Genomic DNA, 27,717 nt, shown 5'->3' on the forward strand with positions numbered 1-27,717 from the left:
TTGCTGGAATCTGAATTCTGATGTAGCAGTGATTCAAGTAATCATGTGATATAAAAGTGCTGCTAACCTTGGTCCCCAGGCAAAAGAACACAAGGGCAAAGCTTAGTGCCAACTTCAATTACTTGCTAAGTAAAGTCTAGCCTTCTCATTGACTGGCCTTCCAAGCCTCTGACACCAAGCTTCATTCACAAGATTTAGGATTAAACGTTTGTGAATGAAAGTACCAGAAATTACTGTAGAATGACTTAGAACTAGGTACATGAATTATGAATTTAGAATACTAAACCCAAAATTGCAGCTCCTAGCAGAGCCCCACGCAAAGAATAATGCCCCTCTTTAAACCCTTCAGTGCAATTCTTTAAGGTTATGTGCATTTTTACTTCTTTTTATTGCTTTTAAAATAGAAATACTAATTCCACTCGGAGAAGTAAAAATTTTCCATTCTCTGTGTCTCCTTGCCTAACTGGCAGGTAGCTTCGTTTTTAGCTGGAAACCAATCTTATTATAATCATAAACAGGTGATGAAAAGTGAGCACTGAAAGCAAAAAGTCTTAAATATTACCAACAGCCTACAAGTGGAAGAACACCAACAATAATATAAAAGAAGATTGATGTGGGTTTCCAACATTGAAATCAATACTGAAGAACATTTTGAATAGAAATAATCTTCTAATTACATTTTCATTATAAGATTATTTGTATACTTTACATTTTTTATCTGATTAAAAACTCACTCTTAGAGAAAATTGGGAATAATGGGTTACTGTGTGTGCAAGAAAAGCAGTCAGAGCTATTAAAGACAGAAACTAGTTATTTCAGCTTGGCTACTATCATGGAATGGACTATGGCACAACCACCAAAACCCTTTTGAAATTTGATGCTGCCAGCTCGAAATGTTCAAATTAGACCTGCAGTGAGTCAATTTCTTGCACGATATTTTTTACAACAAAACCAAAAAAGGGTACTTAAAAGGTTGATTAGGTACTGTAAATGTTAACCAGAAGAGGAGTCGTTTACATAGCAACACCTCTCTATTCTGGTTCACACTGGAATAAACAAAATAAAGGCTCAGTAAAAATGCAGGTTTTGTGAGTTGATATGGTTTATTAGTTAAGGAATATTAACTTATTAGCTTGTAACAAAAGTGATATGGAATTTCACACCCTCCAAATCCTTTTAAAAATTACAACCAGAAAGAAAGTTTTAAATACTGAACAAGTGTATTTTTAACATTCAAAAATGCCATTGCAGTTCAACAACAATCTGTAAAATTGCAGTACCAAACTTTTCTGTGCAAAGGCAGAAGCTTTGTAGCATGTTTATGTGATGCAACCAAAGTAATTTAATGCTTTGAAAAAAAAAATCTGACACTTAGGTTTTACATCTATTGGTAAATTGCTCAGCTGTGTATAAAAAATATAAAAAAGGCCATCATAAAAGATACACTATATTGATACGCATTTTCAGCTTTAGTTTAAATGACACAAAACAGCCATATAATTTTGTGAATAAGGCTCTTAACTGCAGATTTTCCCAGTTAGAAACTAAAGTATAAAGTTAAATTTCCCCAATTTAGAAACAATCCTTGAACGTAAAGCTCAGCTAGTTATCACCATTTATTTTGCTCTAAACTTGGTTAGTACTTCTTGCATTAACCACTAGAGAACAGGGAAAAAATGACCTAATACATACGTGAAAACTGTTCTGCTCCAAAAACCCTTTCCTGAAAAAAAAAACTCAGCTCCAGAAAGAATGTACTTAAATGTTGGCATTCTTATAAGGACAAAAAAAAAAAAACAATGAAACAAAATATATACAGCACAATATATTGTATGCAATATGCAAAGGATTTATGTTGCAGTCAGCAACCCAGTTGAATTTTTATTTCCCACCCTCATAAACCCATCTTCACTGAAGAATCCCCCTCCCAAACCTGCTCACATGTAAAACTTCACTAAACACAATTACATCACTAAGCCTGTTAGTTTGAGAAAGGTGCTGCACACATTCAATTAACGGTAAAGGCATCAATGCAGGGACTCCACTCATTGGTTTCGGGGTCGTATATTTCGAAGGTGTTGAGGAACTCATTCCCGTCGAAGCCACCCACTGCACAGATGAACTTCCTCAGCACCGCCACACCCGCGTTGCTCCGAGCTGATGTCATGCTCCCCAGCATCTTCCACTCATTCTTGGCTGGGTCGTACACTTCCACACACCTCAGGGCATGAGAGCCGTCAAACCCTCCAACCACAAACAGCTTTCCTGCAAAGACATGTGCGCTTTTGAATGAACATTCTGTTTGCATCACAGAAGGAAAATTCCATCTGCTGTAACTTTTGATTTCCTGAACCACAAAATGTCAACTTTGCAGTATCATTACACTGGATGTGGGGAAAGCCTTGCAAAAAAAACAGTATGAGAACACTCACCCTCGTACACAGCCACCCCTGCCCCACGCCGAGCTACGTTCATGGGAGCAACTAGAGTCCAGGTATTGTTTTCAGGGTTGTAGCGCTCCACTGTATTCAGACAATTCCAGGACTCTGCTCCTCCGATGACGTACATGAAGTTGTTCAGTTCACACACTGCTGCCTGGTGTCTCCCTATACAGATCAATACAAATGTTATACAAGTGACTCCCAGAAATGGAATTCAATGCACTTCACTGAAATGACAACTTGCTGCCCTTAACCTCTAATACACTATATTGTGGATTCAGTCATTTCTTCCATGAGCATGCTTGGGTTTGTTTGAATCCTGCTTCCAACTGTATGGCATGTAGGATGTTTGTGTAATCACTACAAAAAAGTTCAACTGATTGAAAGAAGAAATGAGTTTAAAAGATTTTAAGCTGCTCTTACACTAAATTGCTACGATAGTGCTAAAATATGTTACCAAAAAGTATGTTTTATTAACAAAATGGACATACTTATATTAAGTGGAGCACAGCTTGTCCAGATCTTTGTAATAGGGTCGAAAACATCACAGTTCTTCAAGCCTTTCTGGCCACATGGATCTGATCCACCAACAACATACAGTTTGTTGTTTAAGGAGCAAACACCTAAAAACAAAACATGAGCCATTGTGAGGCAGAAGAACAGAAGTATAGCATTCTTCATTCCAAAGAGCTCGACACATAGGACAACACATCCCAGAAGCACAGCACCAACCTGGATGACACAGAAACTCCACTGCACAGCAGATCAGGTGAAATGAGTTACACAGAGATGCCCATTTACTATTTATTTTAATAGCTTTTTCTAGTTGTTCTAGTGCCATTTCTTATTAAAGATATTTATTAGTTTCAAGGATGGGTCGCAATACCCAATTCATAAAATATTTACCTGCATTGCAGCGGTTTGTTCTTAACTCTGGCACTTGAGTCCACTCGTCAGCATTCAGGTCATACGTTTCTCCACAGCTGAGCTCATCTGAATGTCCGTTGGAACCTCCCATCACATACAGTTGGCCCTAAGAAAGACAGGTAAAAAGAGATTTGGAAACCATGTCCAAGAAATATCTAAGAAGTACCGTTTTGAAGGGAAGTGCATGAAGCAGACATTTGAAGCGACACTTACCATTAGCACTGCCATCTGGAAGCGTGCTCTTGGTGTCCTCATTGGAGCAATGAAAGTCCAGCTGTCCTTGTCCGGATCATAGCATTCCACGGTACGCAAGCATTCTTCCCTGTTATAGCCACCTATACAAAAAGGTATTAAAATCAAGGTATAAGGTTATCAACCTTAACAGTATCACAGCTTAATCATCTTGCAAGAACTTCACTATTTTCAGTTCACCTGACAAATGTAAACTTAAAAAAACTCATTACAGAAAAACTACTGAAATAAATTCAAATCTAATATGCTAGAGTGCCTGTAGAGTCAGTAGGCAGTGATTGGATTTTAAACCTCAAGGGCTTTAAGAAAATCCATTTGTGCAAGGTTGTTGGATTTTACCACCTCCTTAGATCACCAAAATCAATGCCTTGCCTGCTGCAATAAGCCGGCCGTTGAGTTCTGCTGTGCCCAGGCCTGACCGAGCGTAGTGCATAGGAGACAGCAATTTCTCCTCCAGCTCCTCTGGCTGCACCTCGAAACTCATGCTCTTCAGCATGCAGGGTGTTCCAGATGGGGAGCTCTGGGGGCTGTTTCGGCCGTGCAGGAAGATAACACACAGCACTCCATTCAGGACAGCCAGGCACAGGTAGATGTTGTCTAGGGTGAAGATAATAGGACGTTACTTACACAGTAATGAGACCTTAGAAAATTAAGAAAAATTCGGTCTTAAGAATTACTTGTGCACGAACAGCTTAGTAGAAGGGGGTTTCCTGGGAACCCATACACCTGCTGGTGTTCACTCCTGCCAGGGTCATTTCTTTAATATGTCACTAAACTAACAAGTTGCTCAACTGGAACCATTTCAAAAGCTGGAGAACTTGTTACTTATGGAATGTAGGTTTAAAGGCAACATCCGGTATCTTTAAGAACTGAAAACAATTAATCCTTTTAGGTCAATTTAAGTGTTGCAACTATATAAATTAATGTTCAGCTGCAACCTATCCAGCATGTGCTGGTCTTGGGAATGATGGGAAGCCTAAGAGTAAAAGACTGCACCAATTATAATCATTTGTTCATATTGACAGAGATTACAAAGAATCCTAAAAATCCCCTTTTATGGGTGCTAAAGACTACTTTACAGCTTAATCCTTCACTCACTGGTTGTCTTCTCAGAGGCTATGTATTTCCACTCGTGCTTGCACAGCTGATTCACAGAGCTGGGAGACAGACTTCCAGAGGAGCTGTTGCTCATTGGCCTGTGGTCATTCTCGCGAAGGGGCTTCTTCTGCAAAACCAAAGCGCAGCTACAGACACAAACAGGAGAGGAGTCTCCTCCACCTCTAGGATACTACACACCAAATCAGCTAGGGTGTACTCCAATCTGAGACCTTAAAAGATGTGAATCTACCCTCAAACCTCACACTGCTCAGTAAATCTTTTATAGCACACCAAAAGATTCCTCTAGAAACGTTTAAGATGTATTCTTTAACACTAACCTTTACAGACTAAATGTATAGTACTGTGCTTTTCAGTTTAGAACCACCTCTTATCACTGCTTAAGATTTTAAGAAATTTTCCAGTGTTGTCCAATTAATATTTCCACAAAAATGACCAAATAATTCTCTTAAATAATTCCCTATTGATAAGTATTTAAATTCCTAAAGTTCGGGCTCAGTTTAACAAGAAAATCAAAATTAAATTTATCCTAATTGGGTAGCTTCTACACAACTAATTAGCAAAATAGACCAGTGAAAGCTTTCCTTATTTCAAATACTCAATTAAACACCATGAAGCTGTTTAGTACTACAATTCAGGTGTGCTATAAAAGACTACTTGAACCATCACCAAGACTGTGTGGGTTCTGTACCTGAACAAACTGGATGTGGTCATCATCATTGCCAAACACCTCAGTCTGTCCGTCAAGCAGATTCCCATCAAGCAGTTTGTGATCAGCTGAGTAGTACAGCGTTTGAACCTGCAAAACAGTAACAGAAGACCCATGTGGCTGTCTCCATGACAACAGAAACCCGGGGAACTGAAAGCCTGTTCCGCAAAGGCCCACAGGTACAAGCGTGGTCGATGCTGGAGGAAGAGGTGTTTAAAGAGAAAATACAGCTTTAAAGGAAACTCTGCAGGGATCTTGATCACGCTGAATAAACCTTCAGGCCAATGCAAAGTCATCCATGTAATTCCGGTTTCTCTCATCAAGCATTAATTAACAGAGCCATCGTCATGGCTGACAGCTGGAAAGGAGGGCGTTATTAAGGCAGGATCACAAAAGCAGCCATCTAAAATGGTGAATTTTTAACATTGTGAAAATGAATACTCCTCAGAACCATGCATGTTTCAAAGGTTTTGCTACTCACCATAAAAACAAAAAAGCTTTACTAGTTTCCTACACTACAGTAGACTAACGCAGTGTTAGTAGAAACTAAATTGGCTGATGCTGCACTTACCCTTGATAATAGTTTGACAAAAACTTTGAAATACTTGATAACTTGCAGATAATTACAATTTGTTGATGGTTTTCTTGAAAACGTACAGATTCGTTTAGTAAATTATAAACTACAAAATTACTGTACTGTATTCCGATAGGCGAATACCAATTTGCAGTATCAATGAGTAGATCCCAAATACAGTGACAGAAAATACAGATGTACAGAACATATTCTACATTAATCAGACATACAAAGAAATAAGAACAGTTTTTAAGGTTCTGGCAAAAAAAACAGTATTTACAATTGAGTTAAACAGCTGCATGAGGGGAAAAGCAGACTGTTTAACATGTACGAACTACCAAGTCTGCAGCTATAGATTAGCAAGATGGTGCCAATAAATTATGGCATCTCAACCACTTAGCACTGTATAGTTATTACACTGTAGTTACAAGTGTTGCTATACTCACTGTAGGTAAACAGTACTCATTGAAATATTTGGGATAATTCATGTAGTAATGTTAAAAAAGTGATATACCAATAAATTAGTTTTGCTTAAAAGTTTCACTTTTCGGCCTTTCATTTGTAGTTGGAATTCCAGATTTGAATTTGGTTACTTAATAAATGCTAGTAAATGGATAAATAATCAAATCCTACAAGCGCCACTTGATTTGAACAAACATAATCCATGAAGCACACAACTTGTTACAATGGTTTTATGGCTTGCAGACTTGGCAGGTGACACAAATACTTCCAACAGCACGTTTTTCGATAGCTTGGCAATTGTGCTGGAAGAAGTAAACACGATTAGTGTGGTCTGTTTAGTAGTTGTTGTTTTTATTCTGCCAACAGATGGAAGTGCAGCGGTGTTTTGGCTGTGGGCAGGACTGAAGCTGCTTCTTTATGACTCATTACCCTGGAGGATTCAGTCTTGCTTTCTTCTGTCTTGCAAATCCTGCAGTGGTTTGGCTAATAAACCTAAGGAAAGATAAATCAATGGGGAGGAAGAGCCATTAGAATTTTTAACCTACTTTACAAAATATTAAGACCTGCAAAGGAAGGAGCATCAATAGCGAGTAAGACCCTTGCCAGTTTTTGTATCTATTCCTTATGCTAATATTGCAAAGGAGAGCTGAAAAAGCACTTAGCAAGAAAGAAGGGTAAAAAAAAACACAGACTGAACAGGTTCTTTCTGCTCACCTGGATAACCCCTCAGATTTTCAGTTTAGGGGCACCTACTGCAAAATTTACATTCTTTAGGGCCAAGGCTTTAAAAAAAAAGAAAAACAAACAAACCAAAACCAAAAAACAGTGCCAAAGAGGGAAATCAACCCTTCAATGTTACAATGTTTGAAAGACAAAACACAAACTGGTTATTACACTAACCTCCTCCATTAGCGACTCCAGTTGTTCTCCACTTTCCCACAAGCTCCGCTGCACCCAGTTGATCACCTTGGAGTAAAGTTTACCATTTCCTGGCAGGCAGACGTTGTCTTCAAGCATTACCTCCAACTGTAACGCAAAGAAATATACAGAACTCCTTACAGGGACTAAATATCTTACAAATTTTAATAGACATTCTTAAAGTACATTAAGTTAAATATGCTGTCCCAGAAGTAGTTTGTCTTCCTCAATGAATCTTACAAACCACAAGCATCTTGGGAGTTTTTATTTTCGTAAGGATTTGTCCATTACAGAGCATTTTAAAATCTAGAGGATCACTATGGGTGGATATTGAAAAGATATGTACAGACCTTAAGACGGGGGAGTTTGAGAAAGTCTTCCTGTTCTGAGATCTCTAACAGGTGCTCCTGGATGTAGCCATCAATTTTACTCAAGAGTCGCCCATCTCCCATGGAGCTTGCAAAGTTACGGTAACAGATACAGCTCTGGCAGTCCATCTTTGACAGTAAGTAGTCACCGCAGATCTAGACAGCACAAATAGACTTAACGATTAGCTTCCTTACATTCATTTAATAAAAAGGGTTTAATTATTTGAAAGATCATGTTAATTTCTCACTATTAGGTAACTAAAATTAAATATTACAGCAACTAGCAACCCAAAAGACTGGGGATTCCAAACAAATATACTTGTAATGAAATGTATGAAATCTATAAAATTAAAAAAAACAAAACTTTCACATTATGTTACAATACAAATGCATGCATAGTCTGAGATTTGATTAACAGTATACAGTTAATCAACAGTAACTGTATAGCAACCACAAGAATGGGAAGAAACACCTGTTTAACTCTTTCCATCTTGAGTTTCTTAGATGCAGAATACACATCCTTAACCAGCTCTTTATCAGCTTTAAGTCTGTAACAGAAAAAGGTATTTGGCATTTGTAAGTGGAAAATACAATTCCAAGATTCATATTGCATGATTTATGCATATTTAAAAAACAGTGTCAAGAATGTACAGAATGCACTCCACTGAGTTACTTAAGAAAGACTAGCCAAGCTCATTTGTGCCTCATTACTCAAGAACTATGATAACCCAAGTTAGGAGTCCTTAAGATTTCTGAGAATTGTAACATGGATACAAGGAACACCACTGCTCTGTCATACAAGCTCTTTCAAATTTGATCTATAAAGGCTCCTTTGAAGATGACCATTATTGCAGCGTACTAGTTAAAAAGCAAGTCTTACTGAGCAGTGTAGGCATAGTTGAGCAGGACTTCAACTGCTTCCGGGTTCAGATCATCGAACTTCACATGGGACACCCCATGAGGCTCTGCGTCACTGTTAAAGATCTCAAACAGGTAGGGGCTGCAGCAAGCCAGGACAGCTCGGTGTGCCATAAGCTCATGTCCACAGACCTGAAAAGATAGTAAAAATTGCACTCCAATGAAATCGCACGTCAGAAATAATTGGTCAGGAGGTTTCTTCTTCTTAGTGGCCAGCGATATTCGTGCAAATGTACATTTTTAAAACCATCAGTCTTTAAGAGCAAAGTTATGCTGTTATGCCTAGGCCTAGGCCTACAGACATTTCAAGAATGGTCAAAAGCAACATTAGTAATATCAATAATGATATCAGAACGCATAACAGACCAGTTGAATAAATATATTCCCAGGGTCTTTTAGTACAGTTACTAATTAACTGTAAACGAAACATACCTGAAGTCTGACATCACAAAACTGCCCACTCTTCCTCAGTGCATTCATTTTGGCCACAGTTGAATCCAGGAAGCTTTCGTCTTCAAAAATTAAATATCCGTTTGGGACCATTTTGGTACTTTGTTTCAGGCCTTAGAAAAGATCAAACAAATCACGTCTTTACTGTATTATAGCACAACGAAATGCTTAGGCAACATGAACTCGAAGTGGTCTGACTTCACGGCACAAATCCCCAATGCATTAATTATCTTACCGAAGAATGATGCAACTTGACAAAAGAATACTGGTGACAGCCAAGGGAAATAAAAACGAAGGCACTGGCACCAGACCAAGAAAGATGGGTTCCGAGTCTTCGTTTGCAGAGCAGGGAGTTAGAGGAAATGCCAGCCAACAGTCTGCTAAAACAGGCCACAGCAGCTGGGGTGCAAAACTAGCAGGCTTAGATTGACTGTAATCAAGTCCTTGGTATCCCCGTGGCTATAGAAATGAGTTTCTTCTGCGATGATCCTGCATTATAACCTACAAAAAAAAAGAGTAATGTTTAGAGGAGATCAAAATGAAAAGCACCATGACCACAGAGCATGTGAGTAACAGTTTGCTCAGCACTAATTCTGTTTGTTACAAAGTTGATTTCCGGCGATAAAACAAGCCGAAAATCCAAAAATTATACTGTGCTTTTTAGTAGCTCCCACAGGTCAAGCACTTGCCCTGCAATAGCAGATTAAAAAAAAGGATCAATACTTTAAGCTACATTCCCAAAGACTGTCAGCTCAGGCTAGAGTCATCATTTTACCATGCGTATCTTTCATGGTTATGCAAATCAGCACTTTAGTTTGAATAAAACACTATTTAGTTGAATAATATCTTATTTTTTCTACTGCCCTGAAATCTGTTTTAAAAGGTTAGCATAATAGTATAGAATTCTTGATTTTTACCAATGCATCTTAATTCCCACATTCTAATCTTTTTTAAATCTTACACAAAGTTGGTACTTCGAAGTCCCTCATCAATAAAACTTTTGGCGTGGAATTTCACCATTGTCTTATAGCCGTATAATTCTGTAAGGAATTAGTAAGCCCAAACTTCCCCTCTAGGCAATATCCACGTTCACTTCTCAACTGCCTGTCTTCATCTGAACTCCAAACGCTGATGTCCTCGACAGTGCATGCTAGTCAGTCTTGCAGGAAAGTTCCATAGCCTTGCTTGCATGTAAATCGAGAAGCACACCCTACTCCTCATTTTCCCCACTCATAGCGGCTGTAGCCTGTTCCAAGTGTTGTAGAGATTTACAACAGCCAGAGACTTTTTTCCTCCTGTCTGTCATTCTAAAGTTATTACATCATTGAGTTAAAACGAGATCATCTCTTTTTAAATAAGGAAAGCATGGGAGCTGCTAGTTTGTAATAAGGAATGATACATGACGTAAAGTACATCATTTCAAGTAATCTTCCTTTTTTTATAAAATGACTGTTTAAGTGCATCTTCACAAGTTAATAACTAAATTCGAATTGTACGTAGTAAGATGCAACTTGTCCTGACGCATTTAAAATTGCTTGTCAACAGTTCCGATTCCCTGCCCCTTTCACGTTTGAACTTGCCACCAAATGAACTGCAAATATAATCTAGGAAATCTTCTTGGACATGATAGAAATGAGCAAGTTTCCTAATCCTGCAATTTCAAACAGCTAGGCCCTATTCTGTTGGAAGGAAGAAAATGAACCAAGTTCACTTGGAAGGAATAACAATCTCAAGCATTTAAGGCTCTGTAATATAGTCAGGGCTGAGGCCACATCTTAAAAGAACTGCCCTGAAAAACCAATAAACAATCAACGAAAAAGAACTGTATTTGTGACTTTGTATCCTCAGGATTATACAGTCTCAGTTCAGCCTTGCATGACAAAATAAACATCAGATTTATAAAGTATGAATAGTCAGAAATCAAATGCATCGATGCTCAGGAAGTGGCTATAGGATCAGCTGATTGTAATCATCAAAACTCTTGGATCTTTACGCAGTGTTGTATGCCTAGTGTACATTGCTGTTCCCATATCTACAAAAGACAGGATTCTGTTCAAACTAAGACTTATCAAGATTACAGTGTTTGATATTAAAAAACATTTGAGTATTTTTGTGGACAACTCGTCTGTAAAGCACTTTCACTTCCTATGCTCCCCAGCCCTAAGAATCTGGCAATCCCATGGTGGAGGTTTCAGCAGTGCGTGGGGAGAATGCTGGCACTGGGCAGATGTAAGCTGGTTTGCTCATTTCCACAGGTTATGCAACAGCTGGCAGACAGCACCAACAGGCTGGAGATTATAGTTTCAGGATAACGAAACAGATGTTTTACCATTTTCCATGTTCCACCACGAAAACCCATGTAACGCCGTGTTGAAACAATACGTGTCGAAAGATTTTATTCAAAAAAAGGAATCGCTTCAAGATTTGGAATGTTCCCAGAGTTAGGCCAAGACATGTATCTCACTTCAAAGCATAAACAAATCGATTCCTCGTCTGCCTCAGATTGATTTTACAATGAAAGGACTCAAGAGGCCCCTTCAAGTTGAAGAGCAGTGAAGCACCAGCCACATGAATAAGGGTTCCCACCACAGCAGTCCATAAAGCTTTGAGTTGAATACACCTTTAATCCCAGTTCCACCTTGAGAACACAGAGCTGGTCTGATCAAAACTACTCTACTGTTTTAGAAATAACATTTTAGGTTCTCTGACACGAGCAATCAAAATGTTTTTACACTTTTGATTTTAATGCTTTTTAACCACAGGTGTAAGGCTAGCCACCAGATTAATGTTACTCTTATTATCAACTTCTACCAAAGCTCTAAAAGTAGGAAAAATGAACCCTGAACAGAATCTTGCTCAGGCTTTCCAGACTAGGCTGGTTTAGCCAACAATAGTATGAGCTGCTTTCCAAAGAAACTCAGGAACTTTCCTGCAGGAACTAGAGTATTCTAGAAAAACTCAAGTAGCTATGGGGAATTTCCAAATGCTTACAAACACCAATAGGTTTTACAAAGATTTTGTTTTTCCAAATAAAACTTTAAATTGTGTAAGGAAGACTGGAATTGACTGTAGAATTAAAAACATGTAACTGCAGAAGAACTCAACATTAATAAGACGGTGGATAGGATAGGGAGGTTTAGAACTCTGAGCTTGCCTCAGAACATCAGAAATAGTTCTCTTGATTTTCACAGTGAGTAGGCTATTCTCTTTAACTTAAAAAACGAGGAAAAAGGCTAACTATACTGCAATCACATTGCTTTTTACTGAAATGCAAACAGTTTAATCTTTCAACTTTCCCTAATGATATACAGTATGTATACCATTTTAAATGTCATAAATAACCATATTATTCTGAGGCAAACCACTTTTGTTGAAATCATACATTAATGGCCCCTGAGTCTAAATTACTACAAAGCCAAAGACTGCCAAAACATACCGTATTATTGAACGCATTATCTTGTTGCACCGTTCAGAAATTAAAAAAATTATTCAGTGTGACAACCCCTATTCATTCCTCTACAATATACAGTAATCCTAAAATAAACCAGATAAACGGATGTGAGAGCAAATGTCTTGACTGGACAAACACAACAGGTCCACACAAATCCACACTAATCTGGATTTATCTAACCTTCCCATCATAACCAATGTCTGAGAAATCCGGAAAGTTCTAACCTTTCATCCAACTATTATCGTGAATCAGTAAATATTTGAAGATGTGCAGCAGACACCTTATTTCCGGTTCCAGAAGCAGTTCTCTCAAATCTCAATAGGCGGCTACTGTTTTAGGCTTTGCAAATGCATTTTGTGGAAATGCACAGCATTTGACTGTTTTTAGCTTTTAACCAGCAATGTTACCTTCGTCGAATACCCTGCAATCGCAGCAATTCAGCTCTGCAAGCCAGTATCACAAAGTGGAAAACACGCCAACCACAAACAAACGCAATGCTGCTGGTGTGTACCTGCCAACACAGGAAGCAACCACAAGAACATTCTTCAACCATGCTCTGTACTCTGCTTACAGTTGCTACGTGACACATCTCTCACAACACTTTCTCCTGTACTGCGGTGTTGATCGTTCACCTGGGTAGGTGTACATATTTCTCTCCAGAGGCGGCCGACTCATCCTACAGGCAGAGTACTCCTATTTTCTGTTGCGCAATCCAGTTTGTGATAATGTGCAAATTGCTGGTAGCAATGCAAGGCACTGCACAATCCCATGAAGAGAGATATTACCAGTACTAGAATCCCCACATCTGCCCAAACCAGCACAGCTTCCAAGCCAGCAAAGAGAGATGAGAACTCAACAGAGCCTGCAGCCCAGTCTGTTCTCCTGGGAACAGGGGGAGCCTCAGCGCTTTTGTTGCAAGCGCCTGTAAATGTTTTGCTAATTATTGCTTTGGCGACACTGTAATACACCAGCCGTGCCAAGAGAGCCCTTTATATTTGATATTTATGACAGTACGCTGTAACTAGAACATTAAGTCATGGAAAAGCGGGCCCACTAAAACGTTGCATGCTCTGTGGAGCAATGCCATTGACAGAAGCAGCCCAGGTCAGTGAGAAACAACCGACTCAAATCGGTTTGCCAGCGGCGTTTCCGCTACGAATAAAAAATTACATTTCACGGCCAAACGCTTCTACGAGATCAGATCGGCAATGCAATCTGTACTTCTGAGTCATAAACCGCAGAACTGCCCGATTCCGGAGCAAGAACCGTTCAGTCACGTTTCCCGGTTCAATCCTCTAGTCTTGAAAGCGCCCCCACTTTCACACATCAGACATCTTGTCCGACAGCTGTCAATCCGCACCCTTTGCTTTTAGCAGGAAAGAATTATGACGATTATGGCGATGGTGTGAAGTACACACTCGCCACCATGTGCTTTTCATATAATAATGCGTGAGATCTCACGCACACCGTTTCAGAAAGGGCAAACGTGGATTTCCCACGAATCTTAAAACCCGAAATTAAAAGCAGTGCTCGCACGAAGGACAATCTCTAGGGAAGCTGTAACCACGAATTCGCTCTGTGCTCCTGTATCCACGTTACAAAGGACGTCTTCCAACGGGATTCGCATTTTTTTAGGATTTTGTTGTGCATTTTTTTTAACGATCGGTCCTATTTTTTTTTAGATTAACTGTCCCTTTAACAAACCACCCTGAAGCACGATCCTAGTGCGAACTAGCTGTCATCCCACCTCTCCCCCTGACCACTGTTCCAAAGGCCACTCTCTCCAATCAGATAGCGAGACAACGTCCCAATGCAGGTCTCCGATTCGCTGGCTAAACTGTAAATCAGTTTAGCAGGCTAGTTTTAATGAATTCGAGTGAGAGATTGCATCAGTGCCAATAAACTTGCAGCTCAAGGTTTCCAGTGCCGTCTCTAGCTACCCCCACTATGGAGACCGAAAACTGGGTCAGGCGTGCGCAAGATTGAAGATCGCACTCTGCTTTTTTGGTTTGGGGGGGATTCTAGCGTGTACTGAATAACATATAAGACAGACACGTTTTTCTTCCCCTGCCCTAAAGCTACACAACAGAAATGAAAAAGGACATGCACGTCACGATATTGCTGCCTAGTTAAAATGAAGACGAAATCTGCACGAATCATGTCCTTCCGATCACAAGACCACTTGGAGCCCAAACACCGCACACAAGACATCCTCTAGTCTTGAAGCCTCTCTTCAGACAAAAAAAAAATCAACTGCTATTTCAGCAAAAAAACAATACAAGTGATGGGCGATTAAATCATCGCAATAGACCACACTCTAAAACAACTTCCTGAGCCAAAAGAAATCATTAATCGCTCCATCTGACTACAACCGTATTCAAGTGAAAAGCGTTTTTTTAAAACGAGCTAATCAAAATAAAGTTTCAAGTGTGTTAATATAATGGATACACATTTTCCGAAGAGGGTAGGGCCCGACTGTCATTCGATTTCTTGAGCTGCCCATGCTACTGTAAAAAAAAATGAACATCTTAATCACACGTGCATTTGTCCAGTTCATTCTGCAATCCGCTAGCTTTTATAATAACCAGATTACGACTAGATGCCGAAGAAGCAACGAACCTTTTTAAAATACAAGCCGATCACTAATGTCAAGGCTGACGGACAACACATTCGGTGCAGCAGTCAGCTTTCAGTGACCACCGACTTTACTACCCCCAAGGCCTTCTTAAAAAAAATAAGATGACGAATTATACATCCGGATACATCAAAGTGAATTTCGGTATCCGTGCAAAACGTAAACCTGTCGCCATTTGTAACTAGTTATAGGGCTTGATAAAATAGTCTCGGTCATTTCTATTTTATAACAGGAAAATAGACCGGACACGAACAATACGATGCCGCCCCACACCACATCGCCGGCCAATTGCCACACGTCACTCTCTCGACTTACAAATTGCCGCACATTTGAAAAGGGGCACGCTTTACCTGTTTTCTTTGACAGTAGACGATAGCAGACATACTGTAAATTCAGAGTTGGTGCTGTGGGGTGCTGCAGTATTCTCCCGTTTCGCTGAAGGCTGACAGACAGACAGGCCGGCCGGCAAAAGGACACGAGGCGCGCTACTTCTCCGCTCACCCTGACAACGCTTCCCAGCTCGAGCTCGGACTGAGCTGGCGTGGCGCGCGCTCTTAACAAAGACTGGGGGGGGGAACCGCCACTCGCCGTGGTGACGTCAGGAAGAGTGATGGGGCTGCGCGCAAACAGGCAGCTCGGCAGGGCGGGGCTGCTCCGGGCTGTGCTGTGCTCTAGCAAGATGGTTTCTAGCTTTTACTTCTTGTGCGGTTTCCTGTTTCTAAATTGTCTTGGTAATATGTGAATAACGCCAGACACATATAAACGCGTCATGCGTATTCCGTTTTTGTTTTGATACATATTATACCTGCACTATCATTCGACATTTCTAAAGCAAATGGCCATCTTTCCTTATGTTCGTTGAGTGAAACGTTTGAATAGGTCTCAGAACACGTGGATACGTTTTACTCAGGTGTCTCTATACATCCTTTCAGTGCAATTATTATTATAAAAATTTATCGGATGAATTGTCGAATAACGTTAAAGGTCTTGAGTAGTGCTAAGCGCGATGTTCCGCCCCCCAAGAAATGAGCACATTTCCAAAACCTAAAAACCGAACTGTTTCAAACAAAAATGTTCTCATCTATCGCAGGAAAAACATTTTTGTGCGTCAATAGTTCTATTGAATACATGTCCGCAATTGTTTGACTTGGGTTTTTTTAAAACATTCCTTATAAACCGCGTTATTTTGAAACATTACCTGAGAAATCATAAAGTGCCTGAATTAAGGAATTTTATTTGAAGCATGGCCTAACCAGCAGAAAAATAAAACTACACACACGAAATATCTTAACACTGTTCGCATTTTCAATGTAGTGAGTAAAATTGTCTTTTCTCTTCATTAGCATTTATCTGGCTGACACTTTTTTTATATACCTATAGCCTGTTACAGAGCTGGGCACACTACTAAATCAATCTTTGCAAAAGGTTATAGCAGCATTGTCCCACCTTGGAGGTACTGTAAACCTACAAGTTTAAAGCCCTAACCTCTAATCCAGAGAGCTGGATCCGAGTACAATCAGACTCTTCATTCAGATTTACATGGAGTATTTCATTTATCAGCACTGATGTGGACGTGTGAGCTGTAACGTGCTTGAATTCTTGCTGAACGCCACCCTGGTGCAAAAGGCAGCCGAACCTGAATCTCCACGTTGGTGTGCATTGATTTTTTGGAGGCCATGTTTTTTTCTACCCTCTTGGTCCATCCACACTGATGAGTCTCAGTAGCCATCTGAACTGCTGTCTTACCATTGCGGTTCAGGTTGATAAGATACCACATTTGTGAACTAATGTGTAACCACTTTGGGGTGACCACCTTTCTGATCTGTTTGTTAAGGTGACTAAATATCAACCTTTTCCAATATTTGGCAATGTATGAGTGAGGCACTAAGTTGTTTGGTCTTGCATAATGTAAAGGCTTGGGAATGATAATTGCATGTCATCAACGGTACCTTGACACCAAACCTATTATGGTAGCTGTCTTTTTTAACATTCATAGAAGGATTACAAACAGTATATACTTTTTCAACCTTATTAAATAGATGTTTTATCCTTGTATGCTTAAGTAAACCTCTTTTGGGCAGCATATCTCAAACATGTGGACCCACACTGCTTTTTGTTGCTAAGAGGCAAGCAAATTTCTCATTTTGTGGGCTGGTTCAAGGAAAGAAATTGTCTTTTGATGCATTGTCTCTTATTCTAGGATAAAATGCTTGCACATTTAAAATTTACCAAACCGCCGAGACAAGCTAAAAGGCCTCCTTTTGTCCGTAATCTTTCTTAGGCTCTCATGACAAATTTACAGATTGCTGTAACACTTATCAGGGATAGATAGTTTCCAGATAATGGATTGGATGGGCATAAGTTCTGTTGAACACAAGCAGCACTGACAGCTGGAGTTGTGATTGTGTTTTTTTATGTTTGTAGTATTGAAAATGGGAAAGAAACAAGCACACAAACAAAAGAATGTCTTGACATAAAGTGAAAATTAAGTCATAATTTGGGAATCCTTCTTAAAATGATATAAAACAGTACTGCTACTATTGTTGTATGTACACTGGATCAAGTCATGTTGATCTACACAGATTAAAGCATTTATTGATTTTTACCACATGAAAGTATTTTTTAAGTTGTTTATATAGAGGGTCCTTTAAACATATAAGAAATTAGGCAAAATACCCTTTTCTTAAAAGAAAACCTTTTTACCTGTTCCCTTCACTCTGAAACGATGATACGCTATGGCTAAAGTATGAGAAACACTGTCACGAGCAGAAAGAGAAAAGGATTAAATCACATATTTAAATATTTATACAAAGAATATGTGTGTATTGTCAAAACATCAACCTACATCAAAGTGGCTGATGTTAATTCACCTCTGTCACTGTTCAAAATAGGGGTTCGGTGTTAATTTTAACTCCATCAGACTCAGATGAACACTGCATGATTTGCTGCAATCTTTCTGTCGAGCTTATTTTTTTGTTCTAAATGTTGCCTGTTTTTTTTTCTGAGCAAGCTTCCCCTCTGAGTGAAAAGTGAGCAGCCTGAATTGTTTCACTTCGCTTTTCCTGCTGACAGGAACGGACAGTTCAGTGAGCGGAGCTTAAAACAAAAATACCGCAGAACCATCACTTTTTGGATCATTTCAGATCACTGACAGTAGGGTGTGATGCAACTCCAGAGATTATGAGAGCCAAGGGAGATCTAAACATCTCAGAACAGGTGAGGGTTACTATGTGCATGATAATAGGATTACTGGATCAAAACTGCAGCTACAGACGTATGAGCTTCGTAAGAGCATTGTTAGCTACTTCTAATGAGCACCCTGTGTGACAGCAGAGGTGCGATAGCCAAGGTTACAGATGCTCACTTTTCTTTCTATGAGCAGAGCCATGTTAAAAGCCAAGCAACAACTGTAAACAAACATGTATCAAGTGCAGTACATAGGTCTCTGTTGTATTCAGGTATAAATCAGGAGTTCAGAACAGTGGAAAGGAATTGCTTTGTGGCCCTCACTGAAATCATCCATCCATTTTAGACTACTTGTCCTGCTTCTGCATCGTGACTCTGTGTACATTATTTATTTAAAAAAAATTACAAGATGAAAACTCTTTGGTTTGAAGAGTGCAAGGACCAGGAAGATGTATTTGTTCGGCTTTAGAGTTTCTGTTTTCACAGATCATAACCTACTACTCTTTAAAGAATGTTTCATCATCTCAGACGGGCAACATTTTCACATTCTATCAACTACTACAAACGTGAAAACATATTGCTCCCACATTGATGCCTTAAATCTGAGCAGTATTTTTTTTTTACTTGTCTCTGCTCCTTTAGAGTCCATGGATCTCCATTAGAAAGAGTGGTAAAGTAAATCTCATCTTAATCATTAATAAGAGCAAAGCTATATCAAATTTCTCCACTGAAATTTAGGCCTAACTTGAAGCTTTTTAGCCATGAATAATAGTGGAATGTATGTGGTCATTTTATTAAATAAGAAATTACAATAACAAAAAGACGTGACAATCATTACATTTAACTATGTTTCCAAAGAAAGAGGTTACGTTTTATTTCAATAATAGTCGAAATGAGTTTATTCTCCAAAAATCTCACGCCTGTTGCTTGATAACTCAATGTACAGGTATGTGTTTGGACACGTATGTGTGTGACACACTCTTTAGTGTGGATAAATCTTGTTGAATGTACAATTGCATTCCCAATTGCACTTAGAAAGGAAAGTCACCTGCCTCTGCTAACTCTTCAGGAAATTGCTGTTCTTATGGTTCTTTTATTAAAACCACATTTTGCTACAAACAGTATGACATTTCCACACAGAACAGCAATTTCTTTCTCTTTTTTCGCACGATCAGATTTCAACAAACAGTTGTTGTTAAGAAACAAATTACAATTCATTTGCGTATGAAGCTCTTCAGATTGCTTTGGAACCAAGGCATCGGACCTCCTAACGAGAGGCCTGGCCTGGAAAATTACAGCCCTGTCATGCACAAATTTCAACTGAACCAGTCATTATTTGTCTCCACTCTTTGCTATTATTGTAGAGATAAATTCAATAGGGGCAAGAGCAGTGTCAACTAGAACGAAATGGCAGACTTTACAGTTAACGTTTTATGATCATTTCCTTTCAGGAAATGCTTAAAGTGTCAGATAGATACTGTAGATAGATACATAGATACATACTGTAGATAGATAGATACTTTATTGATCCCGGAAATTGCAGTGCAACAGCAGCTTAACACAGACAACACAGCCACAGTGTAATGAATGATACAATAATAATACAATACATACAATACAATCAGTACAGTGAGAAGTGCACTAAGAAGAGTTACTCACAGTCCAGAGCACACAAAGAACAAACCGGAACAGAACAGTACACAAACAAGTCATATTGCACAATATGACAATAAATAAACTATAATAAACTATAAACTATAATATGAATAGAAGTGTCTCGGAGCTATGGGAACGTATGGGAAATATCTAGGATGTTTTGCTTCTTTTACAAATATACATATAAAAATATTCTACTTTCCAAAGTGATTTGGAAGTAGCTTAAACAACGTCATGTGGGAAGAGAAGTGTCATATTTCCCGTCAGATAATTTACTGTGGAAACATGTAAATTAACCCAAGCTGTTTGACCAGCTCAATTCTGTACACCCCTCTTTCATTTTAAATAGAAGAAAACTAAGGATCTGAATGGGTTGCATTTTCTTAACAGGAAGGTAAGCAGGCTGTTTCCCTGCCCCAGCAACTATTGCTGTTATACTGAATTGTGAAGAATTAATGTGCCAACAAAAAGAGTACAGTGTCTTAGGTTCTATCTTTCAGATTCCTTTATGAATGAGTTCACTCATAAATGACTGAGACCTACAGTACTAAGTAGCATGTCAAGGCCAGTGCACCAATCAAATCCAGAGCATCTAAGGTTAAAAAAAGCATGACTGATGAAAAGATGAAAATGTTTGAATTAAAAGAAATGTGTATGCAAATTGGGTCATAATTCATCCATATCAATTGGGTTTGACAAAGACACAAACCTTCAAGAGGCTCGCATATAAATCATTTAAATCATCTGATCTCTCTTGTCCGTTCTCTGGATTCCAGGAGAAGTCTTGTTTTTTTGTCCTTCCTCGATCTTTTCTTTTAGGATTCAATATGAACATGTTTTTATAATTTACATAGACCATTAAAACTTAATTGGGGATCAATATTACAACACACAACATGAAACTGTAGTTTATATACATAAACCCCAGTTTTACAGGTACCCATGCAAACGTACACAGTATATATAATGTCATATTAAAATAAATAACTGTGTGGTGGACTGGCGTCCCATCCAGGATGTACCCTGCCCTGCACCCATTGCTTGCTGGGATAGGCTCTGGCTGCCTCATGAACCAGATTTGGAGGTAGCGGTTTGAAAATGGACAGACAATAAATGCCTCATCTTATTTCCACAAGCAGCTGTAGTGTGTGCCCCAGTGAAAGCTTGTGTAAAATTCAATTGTGTAAAAGTGTGTTTGAAGATACTGCTGGCAGTTACTGTACACCACATGAAATGTATACATGTACGTTGATTGTCGTGCATTTGGTTTAGTATACTGAAAATCTTTTTGTTCAGTGCATCCTGTATGGAACCTTTCTGACGGCATTGGTAGGTGATGTCAACACTTCCTATGGTAAAGAACATGTTGACATGCAGACAGCTGTAATGTATAGTCGGCGCAGGGACCATGTAAAAAAAGGGAAAGGGAGAATTCCTTCCTTTGTAAAACCTTGATCATTTCACTGAACTTTACAGATGTCAAAAAAACAAACCATAATAACAACCAAGCTGCTTTAAAACAAAAATATTTATTATGTATGTTCTAGAACCTAACGTTTTCCATGTGTTTTTATTCTCCATAACAAACCAGATACATTTGTTTTCTCTCTTTTGTGTTTAAAGAGTGTTCTTTTTTCAAAGGCGCTATGAGGTGTATTGAAACACCCTTTTGAGAAAGTCCTGGTGGTAAATGACAACAGGATGATTAAGTGCTTCTCACGTCACAGCTCACCAGACAGATGTTGTGCAGGCATTTCAGGTAAGCACCGATGTATAGTCTTAGTAATTACACTCCTTCCTTGAGCAGTGGGGTCATAGCCATATCCTTCCTACTGTCCCTTTTTTTCATTTGCTCAGTTGCTTGGTAATTTCGAACGGTTTAATTAAACAGTGCGGTCTTCTTCTAATATCAGAAGAGAAAAGAAGAAGTGTAAGGTATAACAAGCTGTTTCTGAATTAACTGTTGCTGACAGCCAGCAGCCTGTTTTAACTAAGATTAAAGTATCATAAATGGACGATGTGTCTTTAAGGTATAAAATGAGTAGCGAAAGCCATTCAGTGTCTTTGCAGCAGTGGTGCTAGAGGTCAAAAAAAGTGTGGGGACATTCCAGTAGAACCTGTTTTGAATTTTAAGTAGCACATCCAATGCTGTATCTGTTCTGAAAGGATTTCTGTGCCTGAAATGAATCATTTGCCTTTTCTGGAAAATACACAAGAATATTACCAAACTTATAGGCCTTAGAAACCTATATCAGGGTAACACATGTGTTTCATTGGACCCAAGGGAAATGGCTGCACACTATATCTGTGCTTCACAGTGTCAGTTGTAGTATACCGTGACTCAGGAGGTGAGAAAAGCCTGTATCAATAGGTTTAAAGTGGTGTATTGGGACTAACTTGATCAGACATCCCAGTACAAACTGGGATTGTCCCAGTTTTTAGTTTTAATTCTGTCTTTATCGGAAAGAACTAAATTTGTACATCTCCTCCCAGCTTCGATGTGAGTTTGAAATCTACTGCTTTAGTTCAATTCACTTTTCTTTCTTCATCTCACATAGAAACTGAAACAATTACTGTTTCTGCCCCTCCTGTTGTCAAGTTTCTATAAAAAGGCCAACAGAAACTTTGGGAACCTAAATTGAAATGTCACTAATGATATATGCAAGTAATCTCTTACAGCAGATTTTGTTGTGTTGTAATGCCTTGTTATAATCCCTATATAAGTATAACCAGTAAATTACATTTGAATTATATTCAGCAGATTTTTTTTCAAGCTCTGACAGTTTGAATTATTTATAGAAAAGAAAAAAACTCTCTTAAATTTCCATTTTGGGAACCTGGCAAGTCTACCTGGGAGAGATGAAATCCTTGATTGCGTATGAAGAAAAATGTCTTAGGAAAGGTTGTTTTTCAAACATTTTTACAGTGTAAAACGATCTACCAAGAATATCCATGCCTCAAAATCTAAGGGTCTTCAAAAGGAAGAATAGTATAGAGGTGGATCATATGGAGATTGATGGGCATTTGCTGTCTTAGGAGGTATAAATCAACTCCCCAATATCATTAATTAATTCAAAAGACATCCAACTAATTCATTTTCTAACACAAGGGCCAATTTGTCCAGAAGCCAATTAACCTACTTGTACATTGTGTCTTTGGACTGTGTGAGGAAACTGGAGCACCTGCAGGAAACCCACACAAACATGGGGTGAACATACAAACTCCACACACTGTAAATAACACCCCAGATCTAGAGATGTAAACCTGGAGCTCTGAGACTGCAATGCAAATCGCTGTGCTACGGTGCGGTCCTACAAAAAACATTTTCAAAACAATTCCATCAATGAGGCTTGTGCTTTTCCATTTCTCTTTAAATTTTATTAGAGGTCTGCTGGGGACTTCTAGGGTGCTTGACAGTCATAGATCTGGACCTCCATACATTTTACATTGCCTTCCACTAACATAGGGGATGCCAGTGAAATTCCATCTGATTGCAGGAAGTCTTTGGTTTCAAACCTGATTAGCTTGGCATGAAAAGCTGTCGTTCTGCTCTGTGGGGTTGTACATCATGTTGAGAAAGTGCATGGCACTGTTACCTGTGACTTGTATTCCCCCAATTCTGAACATTTCAAAAATTAAGGGTTGACTTTCTATTTTCAATATTTTTATTTTTATTTTTTTGATGTAAAGAATTTGTGCTTTGTTTTCAGTATCAAGAAATCCCTGTTGTTATTTTTTATACGAAAACAAAGCCAGCAGCTGACTTTATGCAGGCATTAACACACAGCGGGTTTTGTGTTACTGTGTTATGTAAGATTTCTGTTTTTACTATATTGTGAAGTTGTGCTTCATGGCTTCAACCACCCAAAGTCTTACTCCGGTTATTTTTGGAAACACATAAATCAACTGAGGACATACATTATGCTTGTGTGTTGTTTCTTGTCTTTCTTCAAATTTCCTAGTGGACAGGCTGAGCGGATTAAATTGCCCACCAATCCTGTCTCTATTGCATGCTGTATCTGTTACTGTGCAAAATGGAATTTCATAAATGTTATTACATTAAGGACATTTATTTTGAGAAAACTGTGTTGTGTAAACAAATACATGCACACTCATGCTGTGTGGCAAAATAAATATGCAAAACAGAGTGTAATTTGCAGTGCTTTTGCATACTGCATGCAAGGAATGGAATATAAGAAGCTAAACTCTACAAACTGTGTATACCACGGTGATATCCTTATTCTGATATACTTATAAGAACATTGCAGACATTATTCTTGTTTTCTCTTATTCTAAGTCTTGCCAAAGTGTACAAAATTATCTGCTACTACCCGCATATAATGTCCTTTTAGGAAAAAACAGATTTATTTTATATAGGAGGGCACTGAAGGTCTGATGTACACGGAGCTTTAACTTTTTAACTGAGATCTCTTACTTTATTAATTATCTGTTACTTTACTGAAAAGATTGTTTCATTTTTTCAACTTCCTCACTTCATGAAAATCTATTTAATGTTATATGTTTCTCTCCAGCTTCACGATTTCTGTTTCGTTTCCATTTGAGTGAAATTCTCTTGATTTTTCATCTTTTCTCCCCTGAAATTATTTGCAGTTCAGGTTTCCTGGTGCTATTTCTTACTGATATCTTCAAAGACAAATATCTTAACCCCAATGTGTTAATTTATCATCATGAAAAATCTGAAAAGTCCTGAAACATTTATTTACAGTGAAGTAAACTATTACTTTAACTTAACAGCAATTAACAGTAAACAGGTTATGGCATTTTTCCTTTTATGTTGACAAATTTCAATTTAATTTTATGCTGTGAGTGTGTACATCCAATACGATACCATCAATATCTTACAATACTAAAACTAGTGTTTACTTTACATTAAACGTATTGCACTTCAATTCAGTGCACCACTTTAACTGATTATAAATAATCTTTATGAAAAGGTATTACATTTCAAAGTTGTTCTAATGTACAATTCCCTAAAATCAACTGCTTCACAAAACAGGTAAAAAGCATTTCGCCAGCTAATGTTAAGTGAAGGTCTATACCAAATCTCAAATACTCAAATCTCAGCAAAAAAATGCTGAACCAGTGTATTTCAAAGACACACAGTTGGAAAAGTGCAAAGTGTCCTAAAATCAATTGTAAACTCAACAGGGAGCCAAGGTAATGATTTGTACACAGAAGTAAGGAGTTACGCATGTTGAAACAAATTACTGCTGGAACTGTCTTAACAAATCAAAGCCAGTTAAGTTTCACAACAGGTAGGCCAGCAAATGTCATTTTGCAATGTTCTGTGTGTGAGGTCATAAAAAAGTAAACCAGCACTTCAGAATCCCTGTCTCTTGAAAATGAATTGCAAGTGTTGACACTCTCCATCTTAAATAATATTATCTGCTATAGATGAACAATACTGTATCATCTAAGTTTGTTAAACCTCTATTAATCCTAGTAAATACCAGGTAAGGTATCTAGTGAATTAACTAATTTTAGGAACCATCCAGAGCTTTTTTCTCCATTAGAATAAATGTCTTGCAAACTTTCTATAGCTCCATAGAAAAATAAATGTGTGAGGATTATATTGTGGGGTGACACACTGGCACAGTGGTTAGCATTGCGCCCCCACACTGCCACACACAGTGCTGGGGCCCTAGGTTCAATTTTGGACCTGGGAAGCTATACTGTATGTGTGGAGTTTGTATGTTTTTGTGTTTTCATGTGGATTTCCTCTTGGTGCGCCGGTTTCCTCCCACCGTCCAAAAATGTACTGGTAAGTCAATTGGCTTCTGGGAGAATTGGCACTGGTGTGAGTATGACAGTGCCTGTATCCTGTTTTGCGCACAATGCTTGTTGGGATAGGATTTGACTCCCCCTGTGACCCAAGCTGAAATAAGTGGTCAGAAAATGAATGAATGATATCGTATAAAGAGGGTGGATACTTCTGCAACTCTGTAGACGATGTCTGCCTAGCTAATACACTGTCTTTCAGCAATATCTCGCCCAGAAATCAACCATGAAATGTTTAGACAGATGCAGAAAAAGTCACCAATTGATTCTGCAACATCAATGGATAGTCTCAGTGTTTCAGTTTGCTGAATTCAGGCCAGAGAGGCAGAAAATAACATCTTGAACCATGCTACTAAATATAAAATAAAAATGAAGAAATGCTCACAAAGTCACAAATGTAAGATCTTCCATTGTATCTTTTTTTTCTGGGGGTAAGCACTACAATAAAAATGGGTGACATACACACCAAGCTTCCTACTGCAGTACCTCTTTGTCACATGACTTGGCAGCCTGTTAATAGTCTCTTCCTCACAAGAATCCCTCTGTGCTGTAAGAAGCTCTCTTGAGAATCATGAAATGGACTGGTAGCTGTGTAATTTCCTTTCACTCCTTCACTTAAATCTAAAATTCTATAACAAGGTCATGCATATACAACAAAACCCCTGTTGTTTTTTATTTAAATTACAGCGAGGTTTATGCTGTGTGATTTTTTAAAATGAGCCAATGATAAATGGATGTCTGTTAATGATAATTAACTTTATTACTGAATTGGCCCGAGACCTCAGAAACATCATGATCATGTTTGTCAAGCACAGGATCTTGTGATTTTCTACCATCATTGCAGAATTTCCAAAAGACCATAATTAAAGAACAACACTTTGCCAAAAAATGTTAAGCACAATGAAAAACATGAGAGGGGAAAAAACATGTTTCCTGAAATTAATAAAGAGAAAGAATTGATAAGAATTACAGTGTGTTTTGTGGCACTGTGGCAGCTAGGTCCAAAATGTAGTCACCGTTAGTTCAGAATGACATAACATGAGGAAGCGCTTGTGTTAGTTACTTGTTAAACATTGTATTGATCCTTTTTTAGTCTATTTACTTTGGAGATTTTCCTATCTACAGTTTGATCTTGGCTGGCTGAGTTGATAAGCTCCTGAACACATCACAAGTTATCTCTAATCTATGGCAGTTGAAAAGTCTCTATCTGTGGGATAGCCTCACTAAAATATATTTTTTTTACTTTTGTGGTAGAATCATCTCCTGCTAGATACAGTCACAATCAAAGAACACATTTTGTAAAAGTTGTCCTTGTTTGAAACAATGTGCTTATGACATATTGGCAAAATATGTGCCAGTGAAAGACTCATACATTTTTAAATCATTATGGGCAACACTAAAGCACTTAATATCTGATACATTAATACACTGTAATCACACTGCATTTAAGCTCATCATTATAAAACCGGCCGACAAATGCAACCGAATGGCTACCACTTGCTTAACAACTTCATACTGTCCTGAATGGCTGTTTATCAGGACTTATTAAACATGTTCTGCACTCTCATTGTCCTATGTTCTCATTCAATATGAATCAAACACTTGGATACATTCAGAGCTGGGAAGAGAATGGTAAACAGTCATACCTGAGTATTCAAGGCATTTTCTGCCAGCTATTTTTGAATTTCTGATAGGCAAAGATGCTGTGGTTTTGTTTCATCTTACAAAATGAAGCATATGGCTCTTGAATAATCAACGTGGCATGTCATCTGAAAAAAATAATTTTATAGTACATCATAATCAAAGAGAGGGCCTAAAAATCATGTTTTCATTATTACAAATCATTGTAGGTAGG

General features: G+C 38.4%; 1 protein-coding gene across 2 annotated transcripts; it reads right to left on the minus strand.

Moving 5' to 3' along the window:
- Positions 1 to 1,084: 1,084 nt before the first annotated feature.
- ivns1abpa (influenza virus NS1A binding protein a) lies at positions 1,085 to 15,767 on the minus strand. Of its 2 annotated transcripts, none has more exons than XM_006634652.3 (15): positions 15,572 to 15,767; positions 9,371 to 9,636; positions 9,118 to 9,248; positions 8,648 to 8,817; positions 8,240 to 8,315; positions 7,750 to 7,923; positions 7,382 to 7,507; positions 5,428 to 5,535; positions 4,719 to 4,845; positions 3,993 to 4,217; positions 3,582 to 3,703; positions 3,348 to 3,474; positions 2,933 to 3,064; positions 2,433 to 2,606; positions 1,085 to 2,265 (listed from the first exon to the last, which is right to left on the minus strand). In XM_006634652.3, the coding sequence occupies exons 3-15, from the start codon at positions 9,226 to 9,228 to the stop codon at positions 2,009 to 2,011; spliced, it is 1,929 nt and encodes a 642-aa protein (XP_006634715.1). In that variant the 5' UTR covers positions 9,229 to 9,248; positions 9,371 to 9,636; positions 15,572 to 15,767; the 3' UTR covers positions 1,085 to 2,008. The 2 variants fall into 2 exon arrangements, with proteins under 2 accessions (XP_006634715.1, XP_069050169.1); XM_069194068.1 differs by lacking the exon at positions 15,572 to 15,767 and adding an exon at positions 10,097 to 10,245.
- Between the last annotated feature and the right edge of the window lie 11,950 nt (positions 15,768 to 27,717).

The sequence above is a fragment of the Lepisosteus oculatus genome, chromosome 9 (genome assembly GCF_040954835.1).
Source record: "Lepisosteus oculatus isolate fLepOcu1 chromosome 9, fLepOcu1.hap2, whole genome shotgun sequence".
Classification (NCBI taxonomy): Eukaryota; Metazoa; Chordata; class Actinopteri; order Semionotiformes; family Lepisosteidae; genus Lepisosteus; species Lepisosteus oculatus.